The sequence below is a fragment of the Sus scrofa genome, chromosome 13 (genome assembly GCF_054392235.1).
Source record: "Sus scrofa isolate SSC_HxYL_T2T_F1_AM1 chromosome 13, Sscrofa_HxYL_maternal_Yorkshire_Landrace_v2.0, whole genome shotgun sequence".
NCBI classification, from domain to species: domain Eukaryota; kingdom Metazoa; phylum Chordata; class Mammalia; order Artiodactyla; family Suidae; genus Sus; species Sus scrofa.
This window is the reverse complement of record NC_139395.1, coordinates 69,070,126-69,096,938: the sequence shown is the minus strand read 5'-3', so window position 1 is coordinate 69,096,938 and position 26,813 is coordinate 69,070,126. Positions and strand designations below refer to the sequence as shown.

Sequence of the window (26,813 nt, the reverse complement as noted above, 5' to 3'; positions counted from 1 at the left end):
TTTGTAGATTTGGGCCCTCTGTTATTAGGTGCATACCCATTTAGGCTGAATACGTCTTCCTGAAGGACTGAAATACCTGGGCTTTTAAAAAATTTACATTAGGAGTTCCTGTTGTGGCACAGTGGAAACAAATCTACCAGTATCCATGATGTGGGTTGGATCCCTGGCCTTGCTCAGTGGGTTGGAGATCTGGCATTGCCATGAGCTGTGGTGCAGCCACAGACATGGCTTGGATTGTGAATTGTGGCTATGGTGTAGGCTGGCAGCTGTATCTCCTAGCTGGGAACCTCCACATGCCTCAGGTGCGGCCTGAAAAAGAAAAAAAGAATTTACATTAGAGGATGCCACTTTCATCTTTACACCTCTTAGGGCTCTTCACTCCACTGTGTTACACATGAACCATGGTCCCAAAAAGCCTCTGCAGGATGGACAGGCTCTGTCTCTAAGGGCAACCTAGTTCCTGTCAGTGGTGATCTTTCAGCTCTTCAGACAGCCTAAGGTTCTTCCAGCTTTAGGGCCTTCAACTTTTCATTATGGCTCAGTTACTGTCAAAATCAACAGAGTATAGGAAGCAAAATCAAGATGAACTTAAAGGGAGCAAATGAGCTCCTACTTCCCTTCCTGCCTGTGGCCAGGGTTTCCTCTGTCAGAGGTGTTCTTAAGTCTAGGCTTAGATAGAAATGAACACATAAGTCCCCCTCCTCTGGCTTTCAGAAAGAAAACATAAATGAGAAACTATCTTAACAATGGAATTGTCTTCTGGAATATTTTCACTCACTTCATTCAAGGTGCTCAAATTTGCTGAAAAACAGTGGGTTTATCGGTTATGAAAAATATGTGCAGCCCTGATGCTTTAGTCGTTTTCCAGGTTTATGAGCTATCATTTTAGGTCATTGCTGAAAGTGTCAAAACTATGATCAGGGTGAAAATGAATGATGTCTTCAGATAGTATGTGTTGACAGAAGTCAATTAGTAGTAACTTCACATTTCTCCTCCTTTCCTTGGGTTTGGAGATTAAGCTCTAGGGAGCTGCTGTGATTTAGGACAAGCATCTTCCCAGGCCTGTGGCAAAGTGCTACCAATAGCATCCTCGATGTGAAGCAGAGCTTTCCACTTACCATTCTTGAATGCCCAGCTCATCTTGGAGATCAAAGCTCAGGTGTCACCTTCTCAGAAACGTTTACCTGAGAGCATCCTTCCTCTCTTCCTCCAGTCTCTCCTTCACAGCACTATACTTATTTCTGTCCATAACCAATGGCCTTTTGTTAAATTATTTTCTCACCTATTGCTTGCTTCCTCCAAGTAGAAGAAGCCCCATAGGGGCAGGGACTTTCTGGATCTAGTAAGTTTCCTTTTTTTGGGGGGGGTTGGACGTGTGGCATATGGAGGTTCCCAGGCCAGGGGTTGAATCAGAGCTGCAGCTGCAGGTCTACGCCACAGCCGCAGCAATGTGGGAGCTGAGCCATGCCTGCAACCTATACCACAGCTCACAGCAACACTGGATCCTTAACCTACTGAGCAAGGCCAGGGATTGAATCCACATCCTCATGGATACTAGTCAGGATTGCTACCCCTGGGCCACAAAGGAAAGTCCAGAGTTCAATAAACTTCTGAAGTTTGTATGCCTAATACAATGGCTAGTAAATATATTAGGCATCCAATAAATATTCACACAAAATAAGGTATTCAACTTCTGAACTGTCTCAGAACCATTGTAATGTTAAATATGCTTCAAGGCTGACTGCAGGAGTAAGGACGGGTTCTGGGAAATGAAAAGGTCTATGAATAATTGAAGAAAAAAAGACCCAAGTCTCCAAAGAGAAAACCAGCCTAACACCTCCCATGTTGAATATCATTCTTTTGCTTGCTGTTGTTCAGTACATCACCCTTCAGGCCCCTTGATTGGACAGCTAAGTCACTAAGATTGTAAACCATTCTTCCCTTACCTCTCCACCATTTTTAAAAGACCCTAGAAACTGAAGGAATGGAAAGGGAGCTGAAAGAGGGAACGGACAGAACAGATGTAAAGTCAAAAACAGCCATTTAGATTCACGGACAACTGAATTCCAGAGGGGGTATCTCTGGTAAATGATATTAGTGATTATTACTAGAAGAAAAAATATTTAAAGAGGGTTAAAGCAGGAGGTGAAAACAGAGAGGAGGAAAGGACAGGTTTCACGAAGAAGGAAAAAAGAAACACTTCTCTCTCTTTTTTTGGCGTTTTAGGGCTGTACCCACAGCATATGGAGGTTCCCAGGCTAGGGGTCGAATTGGAGCTACAGCCGCTGGCCTACACCACAGCCACAGCCATAGCAACACCAGATCTGAGCCAAGTCTGTGACCTACACCACAGCTCCTGGCAACACTGGATCCTTAACCACTGAGCAAGGCCAGGGATTGAACCCGCAACCTCATGGTTACTAGTTAGATTCCTTTCCACTGAGGCACAATAGGAATTCCCTACTTCTCTTTTTTTTAACCAAGGGAAGACAACCCCCACATGTATGAAAAACAAAGAGAGCTGAATATAATTAGAATAGCAACAATTCATCTGTACAGTAAGAAAGCCACAGTCTGTGTAAGCGATTATGCCTCAGCACTAGTAAATGACAGCAATAGGATGAAACGAGGGTTCTTAGACACCAAAGCTCACATTCCTTTTGCTCCACCATGTTGTTTTCCATCTGACACAAAGCAATAACCATACATATTCACAATGGGAATGATAGAGGCGGCTGTGTCAGAGCAATTGTTCTTAAATTTCAGTCTACATGAGAATCATCTAAGAAACTTGTTTAAAATGCAGACTCCCAAGCCCTACTTCCAGATTCTGAATTATAAGGTATGACATGGACCCTCAGAATGTGCACATATGTACATACACGTGTGATTATTTATTTATTTATTTATCTCTTTAAGGCCATGCACATGGCATATGGAGGTTCCCAGGCTAGGGGTCTAATTGGAGCTGCAGCTGCTGGTCTACACCACAGCCACAGCAATGCCAGATGCGAGCTGCATCTTCGACCTATGCCACAGTTCCCAGCAATGCGGGATCCTTAACCCACTGAGTGAGGCCAGGGATCGAACCTGCATCCTCATGGATACTAGTCAGATTCGGTCCTGCTGAGACATGATGGGAACTCCCATGTGTGCTTTTAAATCTTTTACTCTGAGACCATTTCAGACTTATTGAAGAGTTGCAAAAAGTCCAAAAAAAAAAAAAAAAAAAAGGCTGAGAAAAGGCTGAGTTTCTCTTGTGTTAATATTTTACATAGCCACCAAACATTTATTAAAACTAAGAGATTAACTTTGGTACAATACTGTTAACTATAGAATTACTCTGATTTTACCAATTTTTCTACTAATGTCTTTTTTCTGTTCAAAAATCCACTTGAGGATCTCACCATGCACTGAGCTGCCCATACTTTCCTCCAATCCATGACAATTCCTCAGTCTTTCCTTGTCTATTCATGAGCTTGACACTTTGGAAGAATACTAGTCAGCTATTTTGTACAAAGTCTCTCAATTGGGGTGTTTTCTCATGATTAGACTGAGGTTATGCACCACCAGGAAAAATACTACAGAGGTGAAGTGTCCTTTCTGCATGTATGCCCCTCTCTGGGTGTATGTGATGGTGCAATGTATTACTGGTTATGTGACCCTTGATCACTTGGCTAAGGTCCTATCTGCCAATATTCTCCACAGTAAACTTATTATTTTCCCTCTGTAATTACTAAATACTGTCAAGAAGACACTTTGAAACCAGGAAAATATCCTGTTTCTGCTTAAACTTAGTTCTCTTAATTTTAGTACTCATTAGTAGATTTTACCTGTAGTAATTAGTACTGTAGTGTTCTAATGGTGATTTTATATTTCCCTCATTTATTTCTACGTCTATTAATTGAATTTTTCTGTAAGAAAGAGTTGTCATTTCTCCCATACATTTACTTGTTGAATTACTCATTTATATCAGTATGGAATCAGGAAAATTATTTTGGGGGGGTTATAATTTAAACACTATCATTATTTTGTTGCTCAAGCTGTTTGCTCTTTTAGATTGGCTCCTGTGCCCTTTCAATATGCATGCCCTTCCTTTTTTTTCTCTTTTTTCTTTTTGCACAGAAACTAAGCTTTCTAGCTTTACAAGACACTCCATGCTTGTCGTGTACTTTCCCTGCCCTAAGCTCTACAGTCAACAAATTCTCCAAGGAGCCCTGGTTTCATTCTTTGGAGGATGGAATTTAGAAACCAAGATCTGGTTGTAAGGTATGTTCACTGCTACCGGGGTGTCACTGCTTCTAGCCTCTCTTAGTCAATTTCTAGGAAATACATGTACACTAACCACTGTATACTCCCATATCGCTCATCTCTCTCTCTCTACCTATCATCTGTTTTTAAAAAAATGAATCAGAGCTCCCGTTGTGGCACAGTGGAAACGAATCTGACTAGGAACCATGAGGTTTCAGGTTCAATCCCTGGCCTGGCTCAGTGGGTTAAGGATCTGGCATTGTCATGAACTGTGGTGTAGGCCAGCAGCCACAGCTCCGATTAGACCCATAGCCTGGGAATCTCCATATGCCGTGGGTTTGGCCCTAAAAAGCAAAAAACGAACAAACAAAAAATCCATATTGATACCTGATTTCAGGAACTTTTGCGTGTGCTTTTGAGAAATAATTTGTTAAAGGGGAAAGACTATTTTGAGCTTAAATTATTAGGGTATTAGGCTGAGTTTTGAATTACTGGTCATTATTTTAATAAGTGAGGCTGGAGGTGGGAGAGTGGAGAGGCTTGGTGCCCACATAACAGTATGGGTGGGAGGGGATGCCCAACAGCATTTTGAGAGGATAGTGGCAGACAAGCCTGGCTGGAATGGGAATTCATGATTGGGAATAATGCTAAAAAATAACACATTAATTTGGTCAGAATGCAAAGGGCCTTGAACCCCAGGCTGAGGGGTTGCAACTTGATCTGACAAGAAGACAACAGGAACTCTGGGTAGGCTCTCAGCTGAAAATCAACAGGAGAGTAGCATTCAAAATCCAAAAATACAGGAGTGGCACAAAGGAAGGAAGGGACACAGGTGGCAGAGAAATAGATCAGTACAATCAACCTTTTCTCTATTATCACTGCCACATTTACTGTTTGTATTAATGTAAACATACCCAGAATCAGAACACCTGGTCAGAAAAAGGCCAGTATTTCCCATCACTCTGAAATTCTGGTGTGTCTGTATGCGAAAAGATCATTCACAAGAAACAAGATCATTGTGTCACAAGGAACTGTAGCTCATCACTTGAATTGGACTGGTTTTCAAAGAAAGTTTTCCTTTTCTTTGTATTGGAAATTGTGAAAAGCTCTTAATTTTTTTTTCCTTCTTACTGGTTTGCCATTTCAAAAAATGGTCTAAATTACACAATACACACACCCATGCTTGTGTGTTATGAAAATATGGACAATTTGGGAATCCACAGACTAAGAAATTCCATTGCTGTTTTTCTCCCTATCCCTACCATGCCATGACTCCAAGTCCCCACAACCCTCACTTTTAAGAATTAATTAGTCATCATGGTTCAGTGATTATCACCCCAGACATTTTCTCTACACTTATCTATATATGCAATCTTTGCAAGGCCAGGAATTCAGATCTCAATTCAATTGTTAACTCCTCAGCGAACCTCATTGCCCACCACTCTCTAAATGCTTTATTTTTTTTATTATTCTTATAGCTACCTGAAATTAACTTAAATTTAATTGTTTATGTCATTCTTCCCTGAGGAGGATGTAAGCTTCGTGAAAGCAGGACATTTGGATATCTTATTGACAATCATATTTCCAAGGCCAGTCGATAGTTGGGGCTCAATAAGTATTGATGCATGTATGTTTGTGTATATGAATGATTGTACACAAATACTCATGCTTTTGTAACTTTAAAAATACCAATGGATTCACATTATACATACTTTCTAATTGTTTCCTTTGGGATATTTTCATCTTGGATGTACAAAGGACAAAGAAAGCATTTCTGTTTAATGCTGTATGTTTTTAAATACCCTTTATAATGTTAAAATAGTTTAAGATAGGAGAGAGAATTATGAATAGTTGGAAAGTATCATTCTTATATAGTAATCTTTTTTCCTGTTTGTTTTTGGGAATTTGTATGAAAATAATAACCGCTAGATCAAATAGTGACCCACCATTTAAACACTTTTGAGATTTTAAGGGTCACTAAATTGTTAGCTTAAAATGCAGTGGTACAGGAGAAAATTAAAGTATATCAATTTTTATTTTTGCTTCTACTGTGCCCTCTTGTGGAATGACATATAACTTACATATTCATTTTTATGAAGTTTTAACAAAGAGCAGATTGTACCCATGTCATGGCTATATTCACGCATGTTCCCATCAATGAAATAGACTCTTCTGATCAGTTTAACCTTTGATCTCCAGGCAAACAAGATTCAGATTGCCTCTGAGTTGGGCAAATCAATGATGGCTTTGTTCAGGATGGTTTTCTAAAATTCTGGCTCATCAAGCTTGTGTTTCGTCTGTGATTTCATCATCTCAGCTGTGGGGCCAACTGTTAAAATTGCATGCAGGACATTTTCCACAGGCCTTGCGTTACCAAAGGTGTCTCGTTTCTCTGGGGTGCTCTGAGATAATGGCCCTCTCAGATCTTCCATCTGCTTCCATCCCTTTTGGCTTGCTTCCTCCTCTTATCAGGTGTTGCAATCCCAGCCAGCAAGAATATACTATCTTCTCTTGTAGGCTGTAGACATCCTGTTAACCATGGCAACTCTCACCGAAAGCAGAGTCCAGTTTCTTAGTCAGATGGTGCCTCCCCAGAGGATGTGCTTGCTGCTAGGGTGTTGCTGGAAACAAGATCACTGTGTCACAAGGAACTGTAGCTCTTCACTTGAATTGGACTGGTTTTTAAAGAAAATTTTCCTTTTCTTTGTAGGGGAAAATCAAATCCAACTAACATTTACTGGGTTTAAGTCTGAGCGCTTCATAAGCACTGTTATCTTCAAATCCTCCCTACAATCCCTTGATGAACTTGGCAAAGACCTTGTTATAAATCCATCCATTCAGGCATCCATTCACCCATCCTCCTCCTCCCTCCTTCCCTTCCTTCCTTTTTTTCTACCTTCCTTCCTTCTCCTCCAACCATCACCAGTATTGAGTCACAATTCTTAGACTATGCTTCAGCACAAGCTTGATAATCCCAGAACTACTAAGATGGTAATCATGGTGAGGTCAAAAAAACAATTCCCTACAATGTGTCTGACATCATAATGGGAGTGTTCTCTGCTAGGGCATGTTATAATTGTTTAATGTTGGTTATAGCTTAGCCAACTAGACCAAAAAAATCTTGCTGCTGTTAACCAAGATACTATCCTCTTGGGAAAGAAGTTAATGGTTTCAGTAGTTCCATGCTACTCATCAGTCCTCACGAAAACAGCAATAATAATAAGGATGGCAGCTAACACTTTATTGTGTGCCAGGCATCATTCCTAATGGTGTTCAGTGCATTAACTAATTTAAATGTTCACAACGCTATGAGTTGGTAATTTTATTCTCTTATTTTCATTTTACAAATAAGAAAATTGAGGCAAGATAGAATTATTTCTTTAGGTTATAAAGTAGTAAGTAGAGGAGTAGAAGCAAGATCTGAACATACTTGGACTGCCTTTAGAGCCTGTGGGCTCAACAACTATACTACATTGCCTCTATATATCTCAAATTAATTTCTGTCTCCATTAAATGCTTCCTCAATACTGGTGATTAAGTTTTCTAAAGGCCTCTCTGTGTTTATATATACTCCTCACCTTAACAGAGTAAAAGGACCTCTCAGAAGGCCTGAGAAGAGATGTTATGGAATTATTCATTCTTAAGTCAGATTGGTATCTATTGTTTGGTCACCCCAGCCTATCATCATCCAACTTCTGCCAAGAGCAACTCCATCTCCAGGGGAAAAACTGAATCCACATAGTTCAGATACAGTTGGTCCCTGTCGCCCAGGTGAGAGAATGTAACTTAAGTCAAGCCAATCAGAATATCCTATTTTCCTAGCCATATAAATAATTGTTTAGGGAGAAGCATATGAACACTACTGAGCAAAACATAGTCTACTCCAAGATTTTAATGACAGAGTTATTAGGCATCATTCTTTTACTTTCTCTTGTAATGGCTTTCGTAAAATATTACTTACATATCATACAATTTACCCATTCACAGTAAACAATGTAGAACACTAAGAGTAATTACTGTGGCTTTATAGTCAAACCTGAAGTTGCGTAGTGTGGGTCCTCCAACTTTGTTCTTCTCTTTCAATACCGTGTTGGCTATTCTGAGTCTTTTGCATCTCCATATAAACTTTTAGAATCAGTCTTTTCCATATCCATAATATAAAATTACAGGGATTTTGATTGGGATAGCATTGAATCTATAGATCAAGTTGGGAAGAATGGATACCTTACCAATATCGAGTCTTCCTATCTATCCATGAATGTGGAATATTTCTTCATTTACTTAGTTCATCTTTGATTTCGTTCATCAGAATATTGTAGTTTTCCACATAGAGACTTTGCATATATTTTGTTAGATTTATACCTAAGTATTTAATTTGGGCGGAGTTCTAATGTAATGATACTGTGTTTTTAATTTCAAATTCCCCGTATTTTATTGCTGGTATGTAGGAAAGTGATTGACTTTTTTGGGGGGTGTGGAGGGCTGCACCTGTGACATATGTAAGTTCCCAAGCTAAAGGCTGAATCAGAGCTGCAGCTGCTGGCCTATGTCACAGCCACAGCAACTCCAGATCCAAGCCGCATTTGTGCCCTACATCACAGCTTGTGGTGATGCCAGATCCTTAACCCACTGAGTGAAGCTAGAGATCGAACCTGCGTCTTCATGGATACTAGTTGGGCTTAACTTGCTGAGCCACAAAGGGAACTCTGGAAAGTGATTGACTTTTAAATATTAACCTTGTATGCTACAACCTTACTATAATCAAGAGATTTTTCTCTTAGACTGTTGTTGTTATCCACTATTGTTTTTCTATTCTTTATTTCATTAATTTTTACTCTAACCTTTATTATTTCCTTCTGCTTGTTTTGATTTAATTTGTTCTTTTTCAAGTGTCTCATGGTCGAAGGTTAAGTTATTAATTTGAAAACTTTAATTGTCATGTAGCAGCTTACAACTATAAATTTCAATCTAACTACTGCCTTAGCTACCTCCCATAAGTTTTGGTATGTTGTATCTTCATTTTCATTCATCTTTGAATTTCCCTGATAATTTTTTCTTGGTTCATTGGTTATTTAGGAATGTGGTGTTTAATTTTCATATATTTGTGCCCTTCCCAAATTTTGTTTTGTTACTGACTTCTAATTTCGTTCCATCGTGGTCAGAGAACATATTTTGCATGGCTTCAGTCTTTTTAAGTTTATTAAGGCTTCTTTTTATGGCCTAACGTACAGTCTATCTTGGAGAATATTCCATATCCACTCAGAAGAATATGTGTTCTGCTGGTGTTGAGTGGAATGTTCTACAGATGTCTATTCATCCAGCTGGTTTACAGTGTTGTTCAAGTATTCTATTTCTTTGTTGATGTTCTGCCTACTGCTTAATCCATCACTGAATGTGGGGCACTGAAGAGTCCTACTATTATTGGTGGATTGCATATTTCTCCCTTTAATTCTGTCCATTTTTTTTCATGTATTTTGGGAGCTATATATATATTTATAACTGTTATATTTTCTTGGTGGACTCACACTCTTATCATAAAATATGCCAGTTTTTCTCTAGTAATGTTTCCTTTTAAATTCTATTTTATCTGATATTAGTATAGCTACTCCAGCTTTTGATGGTTTTTTTTTTTTTTTTTTGTCCTTTGTCTTTTCAGGGCCACACCCGTGGCATATGGAGGTTCCCAGACTAGGGGTCAAATTGGAGCTATGGCTGCCAGCCTACACCAGAGCCACAGCAATGCGAGATTTGAGCCATATCTGCCACCTACACCACAGCTCACCGCAACACTGGATCCTTAGCCTACTGAGCGAGGCCAGGGATCAAACCTGCATCCTCACGGATGCTAGTCAGATTTTTTCCGCTGAGCCACCATGGGAACTCCTACTCCAGCTTTTTTGTTTTTCTTTGATTGACATATTTTCCCATTCTTTTGCTTCCAACCTGTATGTATTTTGAACCTAAGGTGTATTTCCTGTGAATAGCACAGAGTTAGATTGTATTCTTTTTCATCTATCCCTAGTAATTTGTCTTTTGACTGGATTTCTATCCAATCTGATTTAATGTTAATACAGTTAAAGCTGAATTTATGTCTGCTAATTTACTTTTGTTTTCAATGTCTTATGTTTTTCTATTCCTTTAGGCTTCTTTTAGTGCTTTCTTTTGCACTATTTTCTTTCTTTCTTGCTGTCTTGCTTGCTTGCTTTCTTTTGTTTTTTAGGGCATATCAAAGTTCCCAGGCTAGGGGTCGAATCTGAGCTGCAACTTCTGGCCTATGCCACAGCCACAGCAACACAGGATCTGAGCCACGACTGCAACCTACACCACAGCTCGCAGCAATACTGGATCTTTAAACCACTGAGCAAGGCCAAGGATGGAGCCTGCATCCTCATAGATACTAGTCAGGCTCTTTTCTGCTGAGCCACAACAGGAACTCCTTGCACTGAGTATTTTCTAATGTAGCATTTTTTTGTCTGTTGTCTTTTTAGGGCCGCACGCATAGCATATGGGGGTTCCCAGGCTAGGGGTCCAATGGGAGCTGTAGCTGCCAGCCTACACCAGAGCTGCAGTAACTTGGGATCTGAGCCACATCTGTGACCTATACCACAGCTCAAGGCAATGCCGGATCCTTAACCCACTGAGAGAGGCCAGGGATTGAACCCGAAACCTCATGGTTCCTAGTTGGATTCATTTCTGCTGCACCACGACAGGAACTCCACACTTCAGATTTACACTAACTTCATTTCAATGATATACACAAGTGTTAGTCATATATAACTCTATTTCTTCTCTTCCATTTTATGACATCATTCTTATACATATTACATCTATTATGTTACAAATGCAACAGTATAACTGCTACTTCATATAATTTTGTGTTTTAAAGAAGCTAAGAGAGGAAGAAGAGGAAGCATATATTTATGAAGTTTGTTACATTAATTTTCTTACATACCTACCATTTTTTAATTTTCTTCATTTATTCCTGTGGATTCAAATTACTGTCTGGTGTCATTTTTTTCTTACTTCATACAATTTTTCTCTAGTCCCACCTCCTTTGTGCTATTATTGTTAAATATATTACATTTCTATGTTATAGGCCCACTGTATATACACAATGTTTCCTACAATTGTTTTTTAAATAAATCAAGAGAATAAGGAATAAGAAATATTCATTTACATTGTCTTTTGCATAAATGCCTTTATTGGTGCTCTTTTAAAAAAATATCATTTTAATTACTATATAGAGTCACTTGCTTTCAGCCTGAAGAATTTCTTTTGTTTTTATGATGGTTCTGCTATAAATGAACTGGCTAATATTTTGTTTATCTGGCAGTGACTTATTTCACCTTCATTTAAAAAATAATTTTTCTGGATAAAAGATTTTTGGCTGACAATCCTCTCTGTTCCCCACCTTTTTTGGCACTTCAAATAATGTCATCTCATGGCACGCGGCCTCCACAGTTTCTAATGAGTAAGCCAGCTGTTACTCCTATTGGAGTTCCTTTATATGTTAGAAGTAATTTTTCACTTGCTGCTTATAAGACTTTCTCTTTGTCTTTTAGAATTTTTACTATGATTTATCTTTGTGTGGATCTCTGAGCTTATCTTACTTGCAGTTAATTTTTGATGTATAGATTATTTTTCATCAAATTTGCAAGTTTTCAAACATTACTTTTTCAAAAATTTTTTCTATTCCTTTCTCTCCTCCCTCCTTCTGGTGCTCCCATTATATATGTCCTGGTGGGTCTAATGGTATTTTATATCTCTGAGTCTGTTTAATTTTATTTTTTATTTCATTTGTTCTTCAGATTGTATAATTAGTATTGATTATATTCAAAAATTTACTGATTCTTTTTATTATTCAATGAGTTTTATTACATTTATAGCTATACAGCAATCATCACAACCCAATTTTATAGCATTTCCATCCCAAACCCTCAGGGCATCCCCCCACCCCCCAACCTGTCTCATTTGAAAACCATAAGGTTTTCAAAGTCTGTGAGTCCATATCTGTTCTGCAAAGAAGTTCATTGTGTCCATTTTTTAGATTCCACATGTGATAGCATTTGATGTTGGTGTTTCATTGTTTGACTGACTTCACTTAGCATGATAATTTCTAGGTCCATCCATGTTGCTGCAAATGCCATTTTATCGTTCCTTTTAATGGCTGAGTAATATTCCACTGTGTATATGTACCACATCTTTATCCACTCTTCTGTCAATGGACATTTAGGCTGTTTCCATGTCTTGGCTATTGTATATAGTGTTCCTATGAACACTGGAGTACATGTGTCTTTTCGAGTCATGGATTTCTCTGGATAGATGCCCAGGAGTGGGATTGCTGGATCAAATGGTAGTTCTATTTTGAGTTTTCTAAGGAATCTCCATACTGTTTTCCACAGTGCTTGCATCAATTTTCATTCCCACCAACAGTGTAATAGGGTTCCCTTTTCTCCACACCCTCTCTAGCACTTATTGTTTGTAGACTTTTTGATGATGGCCATACTGGCTGGTGTAATGTGGTACCTCATTGTGGGTTTGATTTGCATTTCTCTAATAATGAGTGATGTTGAACATCTTTTCATGTGTTTTTTGGCCATCCATACGTCTTCTTTAGAGAATTGTCTGTTTATATCTGCCCATTTTTTGATGGGGTTGTTTGTTTTTTTTGGTATTGACTGGAGGGAGGTGTTTATAAATTTTGGAGATTAATCCCTTGTCAGTTGCTTCATTTGCAAATATTATCTCACATTCTGTGGGCTGTCTTTTCATTTTGTTTGGGTTTCCTTTGCTGTGCAGAAACTTTTAAGCTTACTTAAGTCCCATTTGTTTTCGCTTTTATTGTCATTACTATAGGAGGAGATGTTGCTGTCACTCATGTTCAAGAGTGTATGGCCTATGATTTCCTCTAAGAGTTTTATAGTATCTGGTCCTACATCTAGATCTTCATCCATTTTGAGTTTATTTTTGTGTATAGTGTTAGGAAGTGTTCTAATTTCATTCTTTTCCATGTGGCTGTCCAGTTTTCCCAGCACCACTTATTGAAGGGGCTGCCTTTTCTCCATTGTATATTCTTGCCTCCTTTGTCATAGATTAGTTGACTATAGGTGCGTGGGTTTACTTCTGGGCTTTCTATCCTATATATTCTTTCCACTGGGCTATATTTCTGCCTTTGTGCCAGTACCATATGGTTTTGATTACTGTAGCTTTGTAGTATTGTCTGAAGTCAGGGAGCCTGATTCTTCCAGCTCCACTTTTCTTTATCAGGATGGCATTGGCTATTCTGGATCTTTTGTGCTTCCAAAAAAAAAACCTTTAATATATTTTGTTCTAGTTCTGTGAAAAATTTCCTTGGTAATTTAATAGGGATTGCATTGAATCTGTAGATTGCCTTGGGCAGCATAGTCATTTTGACAATATTGACTCTTCCAATCCAAGAGCATGGTATGTCTTTCCATCTCTTTGCGTCATCTTTGATTCTTTCATAAGTGTCTTATAGTTTTCAGAGTACAGGTATTTTGTCTCTTTAGGTAGGTATATTCCTAAGTATTTTATTCTTTTTGATGTAATGGTAAATGGGATTGTTTCTCTAATTTCTCTTTCTGATCTTTTGTTGTCAGTATATGGAAATGCAGTTGATTTCTGTGTATTAATTTTGTATCCTGCAACTTTGCCAAATTCATTGATGAGCTCTAACAGTTTTCTGGTAGCATCTTTAGGATTCTATCATGTCATCTGCAAATAGTAATAGTTTTTCTTCTTCTTTTCCAATTTGGATTCCTTTTATCTCTTTTTCTTCTCTGATTGCTGTGGCTAGGATTTCCAAAACTATGTTGAATAGTAATGGCGAGAGAGGACATCCTTGTCTTGTTCCTGATCTCAGCAGGAATTCTTTCACCTTTTCAACATTGAGAATGATATTAGCTCTGGGTATGCCACATATGGCCTTTATTATGTTCAGATAGGTTCCCTCTTGGCCCACTTTCTGAAGGGTTTTTATCAGAAATGAGTGTTGTATTTTGTCAAAGGCTTTTTCTGCGTCTACTGAGAGGATCATATGGTTTTTATTCTTCAGTTTGTTAATGTGGTGTATCACACTGATTGACTTATGGATACTGAAGAACCCTTGCATCCCTGGGATAAATCCCACTTGATCATGATGTACAATCCTTTGAATGTATTGTTGGATTCAGCTTGCTAGTCTTTTGTTGAGGATTTTTGCAGCTATGTTAATCCAGTGAGGTTGGCCTGTAATTTTCTTTTTTTGTGGTATCTTTGTCTGGTTTTGGTATCAGGGTGATGGTGGGCTCATAGAATGAGTTTGGGAGTGTACCTTCCTCTGCAGTCTTTTGGAATAGTTTCAGGACAGGTGTTAGCTCTTCTCTAAATGTTTGATAGAATTTGTCTGTGAAGCCATCTGTTACTGACTTTTGTTTGTTGGAAGTTTTTTTAATCAGAGTTTCAACTTTAGTTCTTGTGATTAGTCCATTCATCTTTTCTATTTCATCCTGGTTTAGTGTTGGAAGATTGTACCTTTCTAAGAATTTGTCCATTTCTTCTAGGTTTTCCATTTTATTAGCATATAGTTGCATATAGTAGTCTCTTAGGATCCTTTGCATTTCTGTGGTGTCCTTTGTAACTTCTTTTTCATTTCTAATTTTATTGACTTGAGTCCTCTCTCTTTTTTTCCTGGTAAGTCTGGCTAAGGGTTTATCAATTTTGTTGATCTTTTCAAGAACCGGCTTTTAGTTTCATTGATCTTTTCCATGGTTTTCTTCATTTCTATTTCATTGATTTCTGCTCTGATCTTTATGTTTTCTTTCCTTCTGCTAACTTTAGGTCTTGTCTGTTCCTCTCTCTCTAGCTGCTTTATATATAAAGTTAGATTGTTTATTTGAGCTTTTTCTCGTTTCCTGAGGTAGGCTTATATTGCTATAAACTTCCCTCTTAGTACTGCTTTTGCTGCATTTCATAGGTTTTGGAGTGTCGTATCTTTGTTGTCATTTGCTTTGAGGTATTTTTTAATTTTCTCTTTGATTTCTTCAGTGATCTATCAGTTGTCTAGTAGCATGTTGTTTAGTCTCCATGTGTTTGTGTTTTTTTCCAGTTTTTTTCTTGTTGATTTCCAGTCGTATAGCGTTGTGGTCAGAAAAGACGCTTGGTATGAATCCAATTTTCTTAAAGTTACTGAAGCTTGATTTGTAGCCAAGGATGTGATCGATCTTAGAGAATGTTCTGTTTGCACTTGAGAAGAATGTGTATTCTGTTGCTTTGGGATGGAAAGTCCTATAAATATCTATTAAGTTCATCTGGTCTAATGCTTCATTCAGGGCCTGCGCTTCCTTATTGATTTTCTGTCTGGACGATCTGTCCATTGCTGTAAGTGGGGTGTTAAAGTCCCCCACTATGATTGTGTTATTGTTGATGTGTCCTTTTAAGGTTGTTAGCAGTTGCCTTATATATTGAGGTGAACCTATGTTGGGTGTGTATATATTTAAAATTGTTATATTTTCTCCTTGGATTGATCCACTGATCATTATGTAATGTCCTTCTTTGTCTCTTAAAATATTCTTCATTTTAAAGTCTATTTTTTCTGATATGAGTATTGCTACTCCAACTTTCTTTTCATTCCCGTTTTCATGGAATATTTTCTTCCATCCTCTCAATTTCAATTAGTATGTGTCCCTAGAAGTGAAGTGGGTCTCTTGAGGACAGCATATATATGGATCTTGTTTTTATATCCATTTATCCAGTCTATGTCTTTTAGTTGGGGCATTTAGTCCATTAACACTTAAGGTAATTATTGATATGTATGTTCTTATTGCCATTTTATTAACTGTTTTGGATTTGTTTTTGTTGCTCTTTTTTCTTCCCTTCTTTTCTTGTTTTCTCCTCGTGTGGTTTGGTGACTCTATTTAGTGCTGTATTTGAGTTGATTTCTCTTATTTGTTTTTTTATCAAGTGTAGATTTTTGATTTGCAGTTACCCTGAAGTTTTGATATAGGAGTCTATATATATACAAGATTGTTTCAAGTTGTTGGACTCTTAATTGCAAGTGCATCTCCAGTGTCCTGCATTTGTACCCTCCTCTTCTCATGATTTCTGATTTTGGTAGCATAATTGTGTGTAGATGATTTCCTTCCTTTACTGTATATATGCCTTTACTGATGAGCCTTGTCATTTGTGGTATTTTTGTTTCTTTTCTTTTCCACCTAGAGAAGTCCCTTTAGTACTTGCTGTAAAGCTGGTTTTGTGGTGCTGAATTTTCTTAGCTTTTGTTTATCTGTAAAGCTTTTGATTTCTCCTTCAAATCTGAATAAGAGCCTTGCTGGGTAAAGTAATTTTGGTTGGAGGTTTTTTTTCTTTCATCACTTTAAATATATCATGCCACTCCCTTCTGGTCTGTAGAGCTTCTGCTGAAAAATCTGCCGATAACTTATCGGGGTTCCCTTGGATGTTATTTGTTTCTTTTCCCTAGCTCCTCTCAGTATTTTCTCTTTGTCTTTAACTTGGTCAGTTTTATTAATAGGTGTCTCAGGGTGTTCCTCCTTGGGTTTATTTTATATGGTACTCGTCATGCTTCCTCGATTTGAGTGAGTGATTCCTTTCCCATGTTAGGGAAGTTTTTGGCTATTATCTCTTCGAATATTTTTTCTGTCTTTTCTCTCTCTCTTCTTCTTCTGGAACACCTATAATATGGATGTTGGTGTGCTTAACATTGTCCCAGAGTTCTCTGAGACTGTCTTCATTTCTTTTCAACCTTTTTTCTCTTTTCTGTTCCACATCAGTGATTTCCACTAGTCTGTCCTCCACCTCGCTTATTCGTTCTTCTGCCTCCTGTATTCTGCTGTTGGTTGCTTCTAACAAATTTTTTATTTCAGGTAATGCATTTTGTATATCTGCTTGCTTAAGGTTTAAATCTTGTATTTCTTTGCTCAGTGATACCTGTAAATTATCAATCTTTGCCTCCAGTTTATTTCAGATATTTTGCATCATCTTCAGTCTAAAGTCTTTTTCCTGGAGGCTGATAATCTCTTGATCACTTAGCTGTTTTGGGGGGAGGGTTTCTTTCTCCCTCATCTAATTTATAGTTTTCTGCTTTTTCATTTTTATAGGTTTTTAGTGTAATCTCCCTTTTGCAGACAATAGAGTTATAGCCTCTCTTACTTCTGATGTCGGCCCCCCTTGTGGCTGAAGCTAATATGGGGGTTTGCTGTAGGCTTCCTGATTGGAGGGACTGGGGCCAACCCCCGGGTAGGTGGGGGTGGATTCCTATCCCTCTGGTGGATGGGGTTTTGTCTCTGGGTGAGATTACAGGTGTCTGTGTGCCTGGGGGGGTCTTTAGGCATCCTGTTTATTGATGGGTGGGGCTGTGATCCCAGGCTGGGGCTTCTCAGCACTGATGGATTAGGCCAGATTTTCCCAAAATGGCCATCTCCAGAGAAACACACATTGACGAGTATTCCCAAGAGCTTTGCTTCCAATGTCCTTCCCCCACAATGAGCCACAGTCACCCTGTTTTCCCAGAAGATCTTCCAGGAAGTGCAGTCAGGTCCAATCCAGATTCCTATGGAGCCTCTACTTTGCCCTGGGATCCAGTGCACATGAATGCACAATGGCGTCTCCATTTCCCCCAGTCCCATGGAGCTCCTGCACACAAGCCCCTCTGGCCTTCAATGACAGATACTCTGGGGGCTCTCCCAATGCCAGATCCCCAGGTGTGGGGACCTGAGGTGGGGCTCAGAACACTCACTCCCGTAGGTGAGTCTCTGTGATAGAGTTACTTTCCGGTCTGTGTGCTTCCTGCCTGGGAGGGATGGGCTTGCTTATACTGTGTAATTGCCTCTCCTACCTCTTGATGTGGCCTGCTCTTTGTCTTCTGGAGTAGGATATCTTTTTGAAAGTTTCCAGTCCATTTGGCTGAAGGTTGTTCAGCATTTGGTTGTAATTTGTTGTTTTAATGAGAGAAGTTGAGCTCCAGTCCTTCTATTCTGCCATTTTAATCCCATCTTGATTCTTTCCATTTTAGGTTTAAAGCAATAGTGAGCCCTCCCAAAGATTTTTCTTTCTTTCTTTTTTTTTTTTTTTTTGGTCTTTTGTCTTTTTGAGGGGCACACCTGCGGCATATGGAGGTTCCCAGGCTAGGGGTCCAATCAGAGCTGTAGCCACCGGCCTATGCCACAGCCACAGCAACGTGGGGATCTGAGCAGCGTCTGCAACCTACACCACAGCTCACGGAAATGCTGGGTCCCTAACCCACTGAGCAAGGCCAGGGATCAAACCCGCCACCTCGTGGTTCCTAGTCGGATTTGTTTCTTCTGTGACATAACGGGACCTCCAGTTTTTTTTATTTATTTCAGTTACTTTACCTTTCAACTGCAGAACTTCTATTTGGCTCTTAAAAAAAATAACAAATTTATTTATGGATAGTCCTTATTTTTATGAAATATTGTCATCATATGTTATTTTACTTCTTTAAGCACAAGTTCCTTTTGCTGCTTGAACATATTTGTAATGGCTGTTTTTAAGTGTTTCTCTATGCAATCTGACAGCTGAGTCCTCTCAGCAGCAGTCTCTGTTGCCTGTATTTTTCTTTGTGAATGAGTCACACTTTCCTGTTTATTTGCCTGTCTCTTATTTTTTTTGTTGAAAAAAATTTAGATACTATTTTCACCACATTAATATATTTTAGCATGATAATACATTTTAGGATGTTTTAGATAATATATAGTGGCAATGCTGGATAATGATCCTCTACCCTCCCCACCCCACACCCCAACCTGACATGCAGGGCTGGTTGATGTTGTTTGCTTGTTCGTTTAGTATCTTGACTGGACTATTACAGCGGAGTCCACTTCACCCACTGTGTGAAACCTATGATGCTGTTCTTCAACAAGAGCAGCCTTGTGCAAACTCACAGTCACCCAGGATGACAATGTTTTTTTCAGGGCTCTCTTTGACTAACTCTTCCTCCAATCATTCTCTTAAGCTGTCCATTTCTGTTGGTATTACACCCAGCTAATATCCTTTACTTATGGCCAACTGATTGCTCTACTGATTTTCACAATGGCCTGAGCCTAAATTGCTTTGCAGTCTGATCCATTCAATCCAGGTCTATTTGCAGGGGTAGCTTTAGAGGCTGGTCTTTGCACTCTGTTCTGATAGAGTTAGGAAGGTATTTTTTATTTGTCTCTTTCCCTGGTTCTCCAGTGTAAACTAACTGGCTTGTAGTTCAGCTTGCTGCTCTCATGGAGCTTCCTCTTAACGGAGGGAGCTTCTGAAACCCTGGCCACACTTGTCAGGAATTTAAGCTCTGTAACACATAGCTGGTAGAGATGAGAAATGCTGACGACCTACTCCTCCCGAGGAAATACCATAGACCTCATATGGGAGGTGTGGCTGCACCAGTGGCATATGAAAGTTCCTGGGCCAGGGATCAAATCCAAACTGCAGCTGTGATCTATGCCACAGCTGTCACAACACTGGAGGATCCCTATGTACTTAACTGAACTGCCTAGAGTTGGGGTTCCATCATGCTGAGCTAGAAGGGGAAGGGACAGGGAGGGTCATGATTCAAATGTCAAAGTCTCTCACTCTTTAAGTTTTAGTAGATTTTCTTGAGTCAGAAATATGTTTCTTCTTTAGGCCCTTAGGAGAATTTTCAAAGAGTCCAGATAATTGTTTTACAAATAATTTTAATCAGTTATGGTTGTTTCATTGGGGAGTGATTTCACTTAGCTTCTCATGTCACCATTTCAGATGTCACCACCTTGCCAGGGTATTTTTCTGCTATAATAGCTAAGCTTCTAGAATTTGGATCTCAGGCTGCCTCAGGCAATCTGCATTCTCACAGACTGAGCCTTGCAAGGGACTGGGAGAGAGACAGACAGGGCCCTAGTGACATTAGATGAGTCTCTGGATCTGGCTGTGCTTAAGATTAGCCCTATCATCTGGACTCCACAGTCAGATAAGTGAATAAATTGCCTTCTTTGCTTAGCTAGTTGAAACTGAGTTTCTCTCACATGCGACCAAAAGTTGTAACTATTATCACGAATGTCAAACTTTTAATAATATGTGAGTAAATGATAAGTACTGTGGAAAGGTTGTTCCGGAGTTCCTGTTGTGGCTCAGCAGAATTTAATTCGACTAGGAACCATGAGGTTGCGGGTTTGATCCCAGCCCTTGCTCAGTGGGTTAAGGATCCAGTATTGCTGTGAGCTGTGGTGTAGGTTGCAGATATGGCTTGAATCCGCCTGTGTTGCTGTGGCTGTGGCATAGGCTGGCAGTTATAACTCCTTTCTCAGGGTGAAGCCTCGACAGTGCCTTAACCGACCTCATATTACCATATTGGGTGTCACTTGCCAAATGTAAGAAGGTTCTGCAATCAGAATCAGATGATTCTGCAATCCAATGATCTCTTGTCATATTTTAAATATGTCCAGAATCTCCAGACAAGAAGATTATTAAGATAGATCTTTATAATCAAATAGGCACACTGTATAACAAAATATGGATGTCCATTATAAAACCTCACTAATTCCTATTAAATGAGAGATAAGTTTTATAAATTCACAAAACAATTTTTCTTACATTAAGAAAAGGCTCCTGGAGTTCCCGTCAGGGCTCAGCAGAAACGAATTTGACTAGCACCCACGAGGACGTAGGTTTGATCCTTGGCCTTCCTCATTGGGTTAAGGATCTGGCATTGCCATGAGCTGTGGTGTAGGTGGCAGATGTGGCTCTGATCCTGCATTGCCATGGCTGTGATGTAGCTCCAATTCGACCCCTAGCCTGGGCACCTCACATGCCATGGTTGCAGCCTTAAAAAGACAAGGAAAAAAAAAAAAGAAAAGAAAAGAAAAGAAAAGGCTCCCAACCTTTACTAAGGAAAAAGGGAAAAGTCCTCCAGGATCAACTGAACGGATAGATTTGATTTATTTGTGATTGGCATATTGTTTTAAATACTTTGAGCTTCTGAATTATCTGAAAGCAGGATGCAGCCTAGAGAGCTTAATCATACTCTCTGCTGTTTAAGTGGCACTAATAATGGTCCTGCTCGCAGGTCCATTATTCACAGGAACAGAAAAGTAAACATCCACTGATTTTTAGGACTCCATAACTCTTGAATTGGAGGAATCTGAATTCCACTAATTGTACTTGAGAATCTAATATTCGAGTTCTAATACTCAAGGCTGTGCTCTGATCTTATTCTGATATGTAAAATTTACCTAAGAAAGAGCTTCATCTATCGATTTGGGGTAGATGACACGCCCTTAGGAAAAAAGGTTGAGACTGTGATTCTAAGTCAAAAGACTGGCCAGGGCTAGAATGCTTGCATTTTAGAATCTCCATCTCCTTTGTGTTACCTCAGCAGCATACCTGATTTGGTTTTATAAAGATGAATTTCAAGGAAAACATCACCTAGACTTTATTTCAAATTACCCTGAGGATCAATATATCTCACTGATGTCCAGAAACACCATGTTTATAATCTGCTATTATGATACACAACTCAGGGAAGGTAAATGTCCTGTCAACCACAATCTCTCTTTATTATTTTTAAGAAGGGCTAGTTTCCATTATCAATAGCAGATAAGGAACGCTGGAACCCATTTGTCATTCAAAATGCCACAGACTTGTTTAGCTGGGAATGAATGAAAACCATCATGTAGTGGGGTTTGTTTTTTTTGTGTGTGTGCAGCAGCAATAAAGTCACAATTCAAGGTCAGGGAAATTTCAAATGTTTTCTAAAGGGTTGCTATTATATTTTTAGATAGGTTGGGGAAACAATTTTCCAACATAACTTGAGCTTTCTAATATTCTTTTCCCCTAAAACAGAGATAAGAAGCAGAAACCTGAGATTTTTTCTCTCATCTTCTCAAATGGTAATTTTTATTTAAATTTTTTTGGGGCCATGCTGTGGCATGCAGAAGTTTCTGGTCCAGGGATCGAACACATGCCTTGTAGTGGCCTGAGCCACAGCAGTGACAACACTGCACCCTTAACTGCTGGGCCACTAGGGAACTCCTATTAAATGTTTTTTTATTGAGGCATATTTGATGTACAATATTATATAAGTTTCAAGTGTACAACCTAGTGATTCACAATTTTTACTTTTTTTTTTTTTTAATGGCTGCACGCATGGCATATGGAAGTTCCTGGACCAAGGGACCGAATCTGAGCTGCAGCTGCCACCTACACCATAGATGTGGGAATGCTGGATCCTTTAACCCACTGCACCAGACCAGGGATAGAATCTGAACCTCCACAGTGACCCAAGCTGCTGCAGTCAGATTTTTAACCCACTGTACCACAGCAGAGCTCCAGCGATACACAATTTTTAAAGATTAAACTCTATGTATAGTTATTATAAAGTATTGACTATATTCCCTGTACTATGTAATATATTCTTGTAGCTTATTATTATTATTTTTTTTACAGCCGCACCCATAACATATGGAGGTTCCCAGGATTGGGGTCAAATCAGAGCTGCAGCTGTCGGCCTATGCCATAGCCACAGCAACACTGGGTCTGAGCCACATCTGTGAGCTACACCACAGATTGTGGCAACACCAGATCCTTAACCCACTGAGTGAGGCCAGTGATCGAACCCATGTCCTCATGGATACTAGTTGGGTTCATTAACCACTGAGCCATGACGGCAACTCCTCCTTATAGATTATTTATTTTATACACAGTAATTGTACCTGTTAATCTCCTAACTCTACCGTGCCCTTCCTCCATTCCCTCTTCCCACTGGTAACCACTAGTTTGTTCTCTTTATCTGTCAATCTGTTTCTTTTTTGTTATATTCATTAGTTCATTTAACTTTTTTAGGTTCCACATATAAGTGATATCGCACAGCAGGGAGTTAATTCTCATATCACCCACCTAGAGATTTTACTTCCAATTTGAGGGAATCTTTTCTTTTCATTTTTATGTAATAGATCCCATCTCACAACATGTATAAAAGGCTATGGCATGTAAAAAAGAGGTTATTTGATAGTGATGGACTTGTATAGCAAATCAGCACTAAGAGTACATCAGGCCTTATTTTTTTCCCACAGGTTCTGTGTAGAAACGCTAAAAATGTCATTTGCCATTTGGGATTTCAGATCAAGAGATGTGTGCATCTTTCCAGGCACCTCAAAATCAAAATATGACCTGAATTAAACTCATCTCTTCCCTTATAAATAATGGTCTTTCTTTAGCTTTTTCCATTATTAAATAGCATTGCCATCCATTTTGTAGGCTGAACCATAAGAAAGATGCCTTTTTTTGTATGTCACAAATACCTGAATATTGGCAATTTCAAATGGGTCAACTTTAATAGTTGTTCAGGTCAGAAACCTGGGTGAAATCTTTATCATTCTCACTACCCATTGACTTTCCCAGCCAGCCAATCACAAGAACTAGTAATTCTATTTCTCAGGCATATTCTGTATCCAGCTCCAGGACACCTACCATAGAAGTCATCATTAAACGGCCTCAGCAACTCTACTGTCCACATTACAGTGAACCAGTGAGTCCTCTCTAAAACCTAAGTCAGATCATCTCACTTCCATGCTAGAAACTGTTCAATGGTTTCTGACTACCCTTAACACAAAGATGAGACATCTCAACATAGCTCAGAGAGTCTGCTAACTCCAGCCCCTATTGATCTCTTCCATCCTACCACACTCTATTTTCTGGTTACTGGGACTTCTCTCTTCTCATACATGCTCCCTCCCATCTCAGGGCCTTTGGACCTACTATTCCATCTGCATGGAACCCTTTTCTCTTTCATTACCTCCCAGGCTTTTGTCACTCAGTGACCCCTACTGTGCTTTCTTTCACATCTCAGCGTAAAAGCCATGCCTCAAGAGAACCCTCTCTCTACACATGCCCCAGACCAGTTGGAAACCCATGTTACCTCCACCTCAGCATGGATACCATTACTAACTACCTGTTCAATGCCTTGCTAGACTCAGATTCCACAAAGGCAAGATCATGGCTATCTTGTTCACTACCATATCACCATCACTAAGCCAGGGCTTAGCACCTAATGGGCACTCAAGAAATGTTTACTGAAGGTGTTAGCCCTCACAAGTGTCAAGGTTGCAATTCATGGTTCAAAGCTTCCATCTTCATTCAGTAATTGTCTCAGTTCTGGTATATCTTCAGTGATTTTTCTATTAAGGATTTTCATTTGTTTTTTGTTTTGTTTGTTATTTTTGGCCACAGTGTACAGCAGCCTGACGTGGGATCTCAGTTCCCAGACCAGAAACTGAACCTGGGCCACAGCAGTGAAAATGCTGAGTCCTAACCACTAGGCCACCACGGAACCCCCTCTATTTAGGATTTTTTTGCTACACTCATAGCATGTGGAAATTCCTGAACCCACACCACAGCAATGACAATGCCAGATACTTAACTCACTGAACCACCAGGGAATTCCATGTTTAGGATTTTTTTTTTTTAAAGGAAACAAAAACATTCAATTTGAAAATTCAAAACTGAAAAGGTGAGCTGGAACCCTGGACCGTCTCTGAATCATCCCTTAGCATGGCTACATTTGGTAGTGGCTATTGTTATAAGAGAAATAATAACTGAAAATAACATCTGAGGGCCAACCATGTGCCTAACTTATGGAGGAATGTGAGTCTTAGAGAAGTTGGGTGATTTTTCTCAAGTCCACAGAGCCAGTAAATGGTGGAGCCATAGTCACAAAGACACAGAATCCAAGACATGCTTTGGATGCTCTTCAATTGGTCACTCAAACCTTGGGAAAGACAATTTCTCAAATCCAGGGACCATCTCTTGATAAACCTGAACACTGAAAGCATCAACTACAGAATCCAAGAGGAACATACTTCCAACTGTCAGTAAAATGTTTCTAAACACACCCTAGTTAATTTCATGATGTTTCCAAGCACAATTCTCTTCCAAGCAACATCTTATTAAAAGCAGGTGTTCCTACCGGTAGAAAGAGTCTCTGGGCAGCACAGGGCTTGAATAATTTCTTCCATTCCTGAGGGTTTCCAACCGAAAATGTGATGGGGTAGATTCTGTGCTCAAACTTCTTTGTATAGGAGTCAGGCCACTGTCGTAGCTGAAAAACATGGAAGGGAAGAGAAGGGTCATAAGACCTCAGAAAGATGGAAAACACCTAAAACTTCTGGGTGGCCAGGTAGAATTTTTTTTTTTTTTTTTTTTTTTTTAAGGCCCACATCCACAACATATGAAGTTCCTGGGCTAGGAGTCAAACTGGAGCGGCAGCTGCCAGCCTATACCACAGCCACAGCAACACCAGATCCAAGCTACATCTGCAACCTACACCACAGCTCAAGGCAACGCTGGACCCTTAACCCATTTATCGAGGCCAGGTATCAAACTGGCATCCTCATGGATACCAGTCAGGTTCTTAACCTGATGAGCCACAATGGGAACTCCAGGTGGAAATCCTTCAGGCAGCATACACAGAAAGCCTAACTCTATCACCACAATAAATACTCATTGACTAAAAGACTATTGCTATGACTTAAAAAAATAACATCCAGAGTTGGCAAGGATGATGGGAAACTGGCACCTAAACACTGCAAGGGTAAATGTGAACAAACTTCCAGGAGGGCAATTTAGAAATTGGTAACAACAAACCCGTAGACAGAGGTACAAGGACTTTCACCAAACATAGTGTGTAATAATACTTAAAAAAAAAGAAAGAAAAAGAAAGAAACCTTGGGAACCCATCAAATGCTCAATAATAAGGAACTGGGCAAATGCATTATGATAAAAATACACAATGGACCAGTGGACAGTTAAAATAAAGTAGACCTGTATGTGCTGTCATGAAAAATGGTTATGACATACAGTTACCTTTTCAGGAAAAGCAAAGTGCAAAAAGAAATTTATAATATTGTTCTATCTTACAGGAGAAAATATATGTATATATACTTTATCGCAGAGAAAAAAATCTGAGCAGTTGCACCAAATTGTTAAAAGTGAGTACCTGTCGAGGTGTAGTTGGTGGCAGTTCATTTTCTAGGTCTGTATTCCTATACTCTTGAACTTTTACAGAAAGTATATTAATTTCCCTGCATATATTAATTTTATAATAAAATTACATCAAGGAATAGACTTTATTTTTCAGAGCAATTCTGTTTACAGAAAAACTGAGCAGAAAGTACAGAAAGTTCCATATACCCTCTTTCCTTCCTCCCCCTCCCCAGTTTCTCCCATCATTAATATCTTGTGTTAAACTGGCACATATGCTACAAATAATGAGCCAATACCAATACATTAAGTAAAGCCCAGAGTTTATATTAGGGTTTATTCTTCATGTCGTATAATTTTATGGGTTTCAACAAAGGCATGTTGTTCTGTATCTACCACTACAGCATCATACAAAATATTTTCACTGCCCTAAAAATCCCCTCTGTGCCACCTATTCATTCCTCCTCCCTCCCTCCTCTCTTCTGAACTCCCAGCAACCACTGATATTTTTATTGTCTCTCAGCTTTACCTTTTACAAATGTGATAAGGTTGGAATGATACAATATTTAGCCTTTTCAGATTGGGTTTTC

The 26,813-nt window shown here is 39.2% G+C and overlaps 1 protein-coding gene across 1 annotated transcript in view; it reads right to left on the bottom strand.

Annotated features, from left to right (window-relative positions):
• The window catches only part of GXYLT2 (glucoside xylosyltransferase 2), a 98,215-nt gene that overhangs the window by 38,205 nt on the left and 33,197 nt on the right, over positions 1 to 26,813 (bottom strand). Inside the window, exon 3 of the mRNA XM_005669726.4 lies at positions 25,211 to 25,342. Coding sequence (XP_005669783.3) covers positions 25,211 to 25,342 — 132 coding nt within the window. The remainder of the gene's footprint in view (positions 1 to 25,210; positions 25,343 to 26,813) is intronic.